The 10,749-nt window shown below is 42.1% G+C and overlaps 1 protein-coding gene across 1 annotated transcript; it reads left to right on the forward strand.

Moving 5' to 3' along the window:
- The first annotated feature begins 3,041 nt into the window (after positions 1-3,041).
- LOC115105778 (mitochondrial rRNA methyltransferase 1 homolog (S. cerevisiae)) lies at positions 3,042-8,085 on the forward strand. The gene is made up of 5 exons (XM_029628151.2): positions 3,042-4,319; positions 4,420-4,513; positions 6,429-6,549; positions 6,633-6,752; positions 6,884-8,085. Exons 1-5 carry the CDS (start codon positions 3,376-3,378, stop codon positions 6,928-6,930), a joined length of 1,326 nt encoding a protein of 441 aa, XP_029484011.1. The 5' UTR covers positions 3,042-3,375; the 3' UTR covers positions 6,931-8,085.
- Positions 8,086-10,749: the final 2,664 nt, after the last annotated feature.

Raw genomic sequence — 10,749 nt, forward strand, 5'->3', positions numbered from 1 at the left:
TCTAAATTGAGCTCAGGTGCATCCTGTTTCCATTTATCATCCTTGAGATGTTTCTACATCTTGATTGGAGTCCACCTGTGCTTAAATCAATTGATTGGACATGATTTCGAAAGGGACACCTACGGACAAGAACTTGTCCGTAGAGCTCCGAGTCAGGATTGTGTAAGGGCACAGATCTAGGGAAGGGTACCAAAACATTTCTGCAGCATTGAAGGTCCCCAAGAACACAGTGGCCTCCATCATTCAACCTCTTAGCGCACAGAACCCGCTAAAGGGATCAAAATTGACAACATCCGGTGAAACTGGAGCGCGCCAAATTCAAATGACAAAATTGTAATATTAAACATTAATGAACATACAAGTGTCCTACATCATTTAAAAGCTTAACTTCTTGATAATCCAACCACGTTGTCAGATTTCAAATTTCAGCGAAAGCATACCATGCGATTATCTGAGGACAGCGCCCCACACTAAAATACTTTTCCAAACGAGCACAGGCTTCACAAAAGTAACAAATAGCGATAAAATGAACCACTTACCTTTGAAGATCTTCCTCTGTTTGCAATCCCAAGGGTTCCAGCTACACAATGAATGATAGTTTTGTTTGATTAAGTCCCTTTTTATATCCCAAAAATGTCAGTTTAGTTGGTGCGCTTGATTCAGTAATCCACTTGTTCAACATGCATACAAACAAATCCAAAAAGTTACCAGTAAAGTTCGTCCAAACATGTCAAACGATGTTTCTAATTAATCCCCAGGTACTCTAAAATCTAAATAAATGATCAAATTTAAGACGGAGAATAGTATGTTCAATAGGGCAGATAAATAACGAAGAGTGCGCACCTCATTCACGCGCTCAACAAGACTACATTTCTATTGAGAGACACCTTGGAAAAACTATAACTACTCAGTCATTTTTCAGAAAATAAGCCTCAAACCCTTTCTAAGGACTGTTGACATCTAGTGGAAGCCATAGGAACTGCAATCTGGGAGCTATTTATTTGTCTATCCCATAGACAAGCATTGAAATGGACTGTGATCTCAAAACAAAAATCATTTTCTGGATGGATCTTCCTCTGGTTTTCGCCTGTTATACTAACATACATTATTTTAACAGTTGTAAAAACTTCAGAGTGTTTTCTATCCAATGCTACCAATTATATGCGTATCCTAGCTTCTGGGCCTGAGTAACAGGCAGTTTACTTTGGGCACATCATTCCTCCTTGATGAAAATCTGCTCCAGAGCACTCAGGACCTCAGACTGGGGCGAAGGTTCACCTTCCAACATGACAATGATCCTAAGCACACAGCCAAGACAACGCAGGAGTGGCTTCAGGACAAGTCTCTGAATGTCCTTAAATGGCCCAGCATGAGCTTGGACTTGAACCTGATCGAACATCTCTGGAGAGACCTGAAATAGCTGTGCAGCGACACCCTCCATCCAACCTGGCAGAGATTGATAGGATCTGCAGAAAATAATGTGAGAAACTCCCCAAGTACAGGTGTGCCAAATTTGTTTACATCCCTGTTAGTGAGCATTTGTCCTTTGCCAAGATAATCCATTATTAAACTGACAGGTGTGGCGTATCAAGAAGCTGATTAAACATGATCATTACACAGGTGCACCTTGTGCTGGGAACAATAAAATGCCACACTAAAATGTGGAGTTTTGTGACACAACACAATACCACAGATGTCTCAAGTTTTGAGGGAGCAGGCAGTTGGCATGCTGACTGCAGGAATGTCCGCCAGAGCTGTTGCCAGAGAATTTAGTATTTTTAGGCCTGTGGGAGTCCAAGAGCACAGCAACTAACATGTTTGTGAGAGTCTCACCTTTCCACAGAAAAGTGTGTACCCCAAACTGTTTGGATGCTATTGAGAGAAGTTGGCAGGTTGGCTGACCAACTACAGATGAGTCCCAAGACGCTTGTGGGAGGTCATAGAGCAAAACAGAGAGCACCATCGTGTTCATCTTTCCGTAGAGGGGTTATAAACTCTAAAGGCAATTTTGTGAGAAGACTGATTTTCAGGATGTTTCATGGTCTTACAAAAATCATTCAAGCTCTGTCACCTTTCACCATAGATGCGGAAGTGCGACATCGGAAGATTCTGGGGATTAAACTCATCCAATACAAAAAAACATATCTCTTGTTTAAATTGATGTATTTTTATGGGGATATTTTGTATTGTACTAATTAGATTTCCAGGGTGGGGCGAGGAAATCGGCTCTAGGGGATTTTAATGCAGTCATCTCGGTTTTCATTTGAAACATATTTTTATACATCACTTGTTTGTTCCATTTGCGAAGACATTGGCAACTTTTTACTTCTAGTCAACTTTGTTCTGAAGTTATCAGTGGTCACAGAGAGACAGGTAAACCATGTGATTCAATGCTTAGCGGAGATCTTCTGTGTATAAAGTGACACGGGACGGCAAAAAAAAGCATCCAATGATGCACTTAACTGTTCTATGAGTGGTCTGGGGCAGCCATCAGACCTGACTAGTTAAATAAATACAAATGTTTTAAAATAATTGTAAAAATAGTGTTTAAGTGCAAAGTTAATAACAATGGTTTGGTGAAACAGCTCTGAGATTTAATGATGCTCCTACGAAGGTTCTAATTATGAATTTTGCCTTCAGAAGCTTTTGGTAAACTGGGCCCTGAACTTTTGCCTAGGGGGGGGGGGGGGGGCTCTCATAATTTAAAAACGACTCAACAATGTGGTTGCACCTGCTGCAACAGCTAGGGTCTGCCTTTGTCTGTGTGAATGGGTGAGCTGGGATCTTGTGAGATATTTTCACTCTCAATCATTAGATTGAAAGGTAAAATAAGATAATTCTGGGAGGTACACTTACCCCAAAGTATAATTATACAACTGAAAAAAAAAAACTACAATTTTTAAAGTCTTATCTGTTTCATGACATAACGTCTGGACATGCAATATCATAGATGAACGTTAGAGGGTAGTGTTGATTATCGTACTAGGTATGTTCACCCTCTGAAGGATGAAAAAAATATATAGTTTACTTCCTGGAGGAGGCGGAGTCTTGAAATCACGCTGGGTAGCACCTGGAGTAATTTAGATGTTGAATGATATTGGTCTGGATTTTTAGAAAAGCATAAACTTAAAATAATTAGCGTAATATGTAGTTTTAATTCAGGCAATATTATATGTTAAAGTTTTGTTTTTACGACGTGGTGTCCAGTCTGCATACGTTTTAACAAGTTGACTAAGTTAGCTACGTTAGCTAGCCTGCCATGCTTTGCCGAAGGACATCTGCGTGACTGATGCTGGTAGGCGCTCGTTTATTTAATTGCCATAATCCAGTTTCCTCAAAGTTGACCATCCAGTCACAGTAACTGTAGAGCCATTTATGTATTTTCATTTTAAGAACATGGGGACTTGGAATTTGGCTTGTCGGTGTTCCAGGATGTTCGTCAAAAGTAGACTGTTGAATTTGGTATCGGAGTCAGACATGAGAGTGGGTTGTCACTTTGCATCCTACCATTGCGCTAGTGCTCTCCTCTGGCCTAAGGACAGCAGAGTCAAACCAGCAGAGGGGTGGCGAAGCAGTGCTATAACCAGCTCTGGAATGCGACACAGGCCTGCTGTGTCTGAAGTAGGAAAGTACAAAGCCGACGGTCAGTCTGAAGACATAAAGGATGACCCAGAGACTCCAGCCTCCAGAAATGTCTGGAGGAAAGAGACCTCAGTATCCCGGGAGAGGAAGCCCAATACAGACAGCAGAGTATCATCTGAGTTCCAGAGAGGTGCCCCAATCAAACGGGAGAGGAAAACAAATACAGACCGCAAAATGTCATCTGAGCTCCGGAAGCTCAGCCTGGATGACTTTCCAGAGGAGTGTGAGAGGCTAGTAAAGGACTCCAGAGAAAGACTGTCCAAGGAAGAACACAGTAATTATGAGACGTTGTTTGGTGTGTCTCCCTGTCTCCTGGCTCTCACCCAGGGCAGAAGGAATGCACACAGGTTGTTTGTGAAGGAGGGTGAGGCCTCTCGTAGGGCCTCCGTACGACAGGTGTGTGAGGAGGCCCATAGGCAGGGCGTGCCAATCCAGAGGGTTAGTAAGAATGACCTGAACAAGATGTGCTCAGGAGGGGTTCACCAGGGCTTATGCCTACAGGCCAGTTTTTTGGGTTTCCTCACTGAGGACAAGACCTCCAAGCCCCCCAGGGACAGCAGTCACATCCCCCTCTGGCTAGTCCTAGATAGAGTGCAGGACCCAATGAACCTTGGTGCCATCCTGCGTTCTGCATATTTTCTTGGGGTGGACGGAGTTGCTAGCAGTCTTCGTAACAGGTAGCTAAACCCAATATTCAAGATCTAACTTTGTTTTGTAAGACTAAGAAATAAATGATTGAGTTTATGGCTGTGATATGTGTTGTCTCTTCGCTTCTAGCTGTCCATTGACACCAGTTGTGAGTAAGGCCAGCTCGGGTGTAATGGAGGTCATGAGAGTGTATGGCTATGACAGCCTCGTAGATATGGCGAAGGTACTGTACCTGTCCTAATGCATTTTAGCCTGGCCATGCACTGGTCAGCATGCTTTCAGAATATCACTTATTTTCTGAATGTGTTTTTACTTTTGTCTTTACTGTTTTTACTTTTGTCTTTACTGCCAAAGCAACGGAAACACTTGAGTAAATGAGGGATGAAAGTACAGTGTCTTCAGAAAGTATTCATACCCCTTGACTTTTTCCACATTTTGTTGTCACAGCCTGAATTTAAAATTGTCTAAATTTAGCATTTTTGATGTCACTGGCCTACACACAATACCCCATAATGTCAAAGTGGAATTATGTTATTTAAACCCCTTTTGTTCTGGCAAGTCTAAATTAGTTCAGAAGTAAGAATGTGCTTAACAAATCACATACGTTGCATGGAAGGTCTCTGAGTTGGGCAGTTTTGATGGTGTATCAATACACCCAGTCCCTACAAAGACACAGGTGTCCTTCCTAACTCAGTTGCTGGAGAGGAAGGAAAGTGCTCAGAGATTTCACAATGGTGACTTTAAAAGAGTTTTAATGGCTGTGATAGAAAACGTTGTACTTACTCCACAAGTTACTCCATTATACTAACCTAATTGACTGAGTGAAAAGAAGGAAGCCTGTACAGAATATGCTTCCTGTTTGCAACAAGGCACTAAAGTAATACTGCTAAAAATGTGGCAAAGCAATTAAAATTTTGTCCTGAATACAAAGTGTTTTGTTTGGGGGCAAATATAACTCATTACCACTCTCAATATTGTCAAGCATAGTGGTGGCTGCATAATTGTATGGGTTTGTTTGCAATTTTGAAGGACTGGGGAGTTTTTCAGGAGAAGAAAGAAACGGAATGGAGCTAAGCACAGGCAAAATCCTAGAGGAAAACCTGGTTCAGTCTGCTTTCCACCAGACAATGGGATATGAATTCACCTTTCAGAAAGACAATAACCTAATACACAACACCAAATCTACAGTGGAGTTGCTTACCAAGAAGTCAGTGAATGATCCTGAGTGGCTGAGTTACAGTTTTGACATAAATCTGCTTAAAAATCTATGGCAAGACTTGAAAATGGTTGTCTAGCAATGATCAACAACCAATTTGACAGCTGATTTTTGAAAGAATCATGGACAAATATTTTACAATCCATGTGTCCAAAGCTCTTAGAGACTTACCCAGAAAGACTGACAGCTGTAAGCGCTGCCAAAGGTGATTCTAACATGTATTAGCTCGGGGGTATGAATACTTACATAAATGATATCTCTGTATTTCATTTTCAATACATTTTCAATACATTTTCAAACACATATTTTCACTTTGTCATTATGGGGTATTGTGTGTAGATGGGTGAGGAAAAAACTCAAATGTAATCCATTTTAAATTCAGCTTGTACACAACAAAATGTGGAATAAGTCAAGGGGTATGAATACTTTCTGAAGGCACTGTATATTGAAAGCAGATGTGATTCCTAAGTTAAACAATTAACAGGGTCATGTATAAAATTGTCCAGTTGCCCATTATTTTGGCTACTGTGGCTAGAAGAGATTTGTGTCTTTGAAAGATGGGTCTCAAATGAGCATAGGGGGTTTAAAGGGTTTGTGTGTCACCAGAACTCAACCCAATTGAACATTTATGGGAGATTCTGGAGCGCTGTCGAATAAATTGTTTTCCATCAATAAAACACCAAATTATAATTTCTCGTGGTTGAATGGTGTTGCATCCCTCCAATAGATTCTACAAGTGTCTGAAACTCTATGCCAAGGCCCATTGATACTGTTCTGGATGCTAGTGGTGGCCTAACGCTCTATTGAGACACTATGTTGGTGTTTCCTTTATTTTGGAAGTTACCTGTAAACATCAACTGTTAGGGGGTTGATGCTATTTGATAGTCCTCACTGGCTGATGACCAGGGTCTGTTCTGTGCAGGTGAAAGTGGCACAAGGCTGGCAGGTTATTGGCACAGTGGGAGCTGAAGCAGAGAATTCCCATGTTCCTGTCATGAAATGTTCCAAATTCCAGATGACCAAACCTACGCTACTGCTGATGGGTAAGTATTTCCTGTGTGTGTCCATGGACCGTGTGTGTGTTTTTTTCGCTTTCCTAACTCCACCCTGCTGTGTCCTCACTCAGGTGGTGAAGGGGAAGGTTTGTCCCGGGAGCTGCGTCTGCAGTGTGAGGTCATGCTCACCATCCCATCCCGCAGAGATCTGCACCCTGGGGTCGAGTCCCTCAATGTCTCTGTGGCTACAGGTAAAGTCCACCACTAGACTATCTGCATTCATTGTCTCTGAAAAAGAAAAGAGATGGAATACTTTATCTATGCTCTCATTCAGTGTGATTTAAGCATCCCTTTTCTTCCCCTCCTCCCTTCTGTTCTCCAGGCATCCTGCTGCATTCTCTGTTGTCGTCCCATAGAGGTGGCCATTGATGCCCGACGAAACTACACAACTCAATGTGTTTACTTTGGAGGCCCTCGCTGGGCTTAATGACTGGATTTACTTAATCAATTATCATTCAGGATGTCTGAGAGGCCTGGATGGCTGAGTGATTGTGCAGCTGATGTGCCCTGGCCGTGCTGCTCTGCACTGCTTTGGACCTTCATGCTAGCTACTTTTCTGAATGGTAACATAGTATGAAGTAATGAAAATAAATAACCTTGTCTACTCAAAGTTATTGCATTCTTTGCAACTTTCTAATGTTAGCCGCTTGTGTTTTTAAGACTTACATTTTTTATTTATTTCACCTTTATTTAACCAGGTAGGCTAGTTGAGAACAAGTTCTCATTTTGCACATGTGAATGTTGAATCCATAAAAATACAAATGTTTATGAGAATGTGGTCCCTGACGAAAGAGCTACTGTTGTGCTGTTAGAATGGGTCAGTGGCTTCGGTTCAGCTAACTTGATTGCAAATGCTGGTTTTGAATAGAAAGGGAGGGGGGAATGGTCACAGGCTCTGGGCTATTGCTTCTGGTCAGGGGCTGTTTAAAATTGATCATGGGAACAAGCGGCTGCTATTGATAGGCAACATTTGCCCTTTTATCACTGTCAGAATTTAACCAGGGGGCTCATTTATAATTAATGTGCACACATGAATTTGTGTGTGTATAGTTGACACATTATCACAAATCTTCAGGATTTATCAGAAGTTTAATTGTTAGGACTTGTTCTTTATTGAGCATATATTTAACAATTGCCTCAGACCATGTTAGATTTACATATCTGTTTTTGTTACAATCTGAACCTATCATTTCAAGGATTGCATGCTTACATATATTGAAATATGTTTTTGTGAGAATGTAATTATCTCTACAGTGTAAATACTCTCCTACAACTCAGAAAAGTGCAGTGGTAGCTGATGACTCTTTCTATATATAATTCTATATAATTCATGAATAGCTTTATTATAAGCAGACCTATTTGTTATTTCCCAGTGTGCTGCAGTGTTTGGCCATACAGTGAGAGATGAGGAGGGGCTGTGAATTGGCCTGAGGTACTTGGTTATTTATACAAAAATATAAACTTAACATGTAAAGTGTTGGTCCCATGTTTCATGAGCTGAAATAAAAGATCCCAGAAACATTCCATATGTACAAAAAGGTTATTTCTCTCAAATTTGGTGCTCAAAATGGTTCACATCCCTGTTAGTGAGCATTTCTAGTTTGCCAAGATAAGCCATCCACCTGACAGGTGTGGCATATCTTTTTAAAATGTATATGTTACTCGCATTATTTCACCCCAATTTCACTGTATCGAATTGGTAGTAGTTACAGTCTTGTCTCATCGCTGCAACTCCCGTACGGACTCGGGAGAGGCGAAGGTCGAGAGCCATGCATCCTCCAAAACACAACCCAACCAAGCCACACTGCTTCTTGACACAATGCCCATCCAACCCGGAAGCCAGCTGCACCAATGTGTCGGAGGAAACACCGTACTCCTAGCAACCTTGTCAGCGTGCACTGCACCCAGCCCGCCACAGGAGCCGCTAGTGCGCGATGAGACAAGGATATCCCTGCCGGCCAAACCCTCCCTAACGACGCTGGGCCAATTGTGCGCTGCCCCATGGGCCTCCCAGTCGCGGCCGGCTGCGACAGCCTGGACTCGAACCCAGAATCTCTGGTGGCATGGCCTTAGACCACTGCGCCACCAGGAAGAACCAGGTGTGGCATATCAAGAAGTTGATTAAACAGCATGATCATTACACTGGTGCGCCTTGTGCTGTGGACAATAAAAGCCCGCTCTAAAATGTGAACTTTTGTTACAACACAATGCCACAGATGTCTCAAGTTTTGAGGGAGAGTTCAATTGGCATGCTGTCTGCATGAATGTCCACCAGAGCTGTTGCCAGAGAATGTAATGTTCAGTTCTCTACCATAATCCGCATCAAACATTGTTTTTGTCGAAATTGGAAGTACGTCCAAGCAGCCTCACAACTGCAGACTACGTGTAACCATGCCAGCCCAGGACCTCCACATCTGGCTTCTTCAGCTGTGGGATTGTCTGAGACAGCCCTCTGGACAGCTGATGAAACAGGAGTATTTCTGTCTGTACTAAATACCTTTTGTGGGGAATAGCATATTCTGATTGGCTGGCCCTGGCTCCCAAGAGGGTGTGCCTATGCCCTACCAGGCCTACCCATGGCTGCACCCCTGCCCAGTCGGGAAATCGATAGATTAGGGTCTAATGAATTCATTTCAATTGACTGATTTCCTTATAAGAACTGTAACTCAGTAAAATATGTGAAATTGGTGCATGTTGCGTTCATATTTTTGTTCAGTATAATTATGGAAAACAGGAGGCATTGTCTCTCTTAGCCCTACAGTTTTGATAAGCTCTGCACACCCGTCAACATGCACACTGTGAATTGGTGTTGATTGCTTTTGGCATGTTCAATAGTTATCGATCAAGGGGAAGCAGAGTCCTTTAGCTGACTGCTCGCCGGGAGCTGACACTATTCTTAGGGTAAGTCAAATGTCTAAGAGACATCTGGAAGTGGATTTCACAGGGCTATTGCTCTACTAGAGTTTGCTGCGAGGGCATTGAGATATGATAGCTAATCCACATGCAAATGAAAGTAAACTGTTAACATTTTGTTTGGGTGTGAAGTGAAATGTAATTGGCTGCTGCTATTCCTTCTACTGAGCTCTAAACGTTCTGTTTCCGGGAAGGTTGAGAATAGCTTCCCTCGCCATTCCATCTCCCGACTAAGTTTTACGGGCTCCAATTATGCTATTTTCTGTGTTTTTTTGCCGCTGATCGTAACTGTTTTTGTATGTAATGTTTGTGCCATCGTTTCCTATGACCAGAAATTTGGACATCAGAACAGTGATAATCAACCTCGATTTGGATGAAGAGTTCTACTTCAAAAACCTGGCCCCGCAGGACATACTGCTCACCCGGGACCAGGCCCTAATCCCAGACACTTGAAAACCTCACAAAATGTCGTTCTATGCATAAACTGTCCCGAAATGTTTTGGATGGGAAGCATGCGGATGCCTTTCATTAAACCTTCCACAAGCTTCGGTCTGGCAGGTGTCTAGACAAACTCAGCTATGCGAACCGACCGACTGTGCTCGCATACTCCCTGATAAGACTCCCTTTACTTAGATTTGTGTGTATTAGGCAGTTGTTGTGGAATTATAAGATTAATTGTTAGATATTACTGCATTGTCGGAACTAGAAGCACAAGCATTTCGCTACACTCACATTAACATCTGCTAATCATGTGTATGTGACCAATACAATTTGATTTGATTTTGAAGACCTTTGTTTGAAAAATTAGAAAATAGTGTCAAAAGTGCTGTTTGTCCATCTTAAGACATCGCAGTCAGTGATACACTTCCTCAAAATAGTCAGAATTAATCGAAGATATTCTCCTAATTCCTGTTTACAAGAAAAAACTCAAATAGGACGTACCAGTGACACCCTCAATCCGTAAGTGGTCCGATGATTCGAAAACTAAGCTACAGGACTGTTTTGCTAACATAGACTGGAATATGTTTTGGGATTCATCCAGTGGTATTGAGGAGTTTACCACATCAGTCAGCAGCTTCATTATTAATTGGATCTACGATGTCATTCCCACAGTGACCGTACGTACATATCCCAACCAGGAGTTATGAATTACAGGCAACATCCACACTGAGCTAAAGGCTAGAGCTGCCGCTTTCAAGGAACGCTACACTAACCCGGATGCTTATAAAAATCCTGCTACGCCCTCTGAAGAACCATGAAACAGACAAAGCATCA

This window comes from Oncorhynchus nerka, linkage group LG22 (assembly GCF_034236695.1).
Source record: "Oncorhynchus nerka isolate Pitt River linkage group LG22, Oner_Uvic_2.0, whole genome shotgun sequence".
NCBI classification, from domain to species: domain Eukaryota; kingdom Metazoa; phylum Chordata; class Actinopteri; order Salmoniformes; family Salmonidae; genus Oncorhynchus; species Oncorhynchus nerka.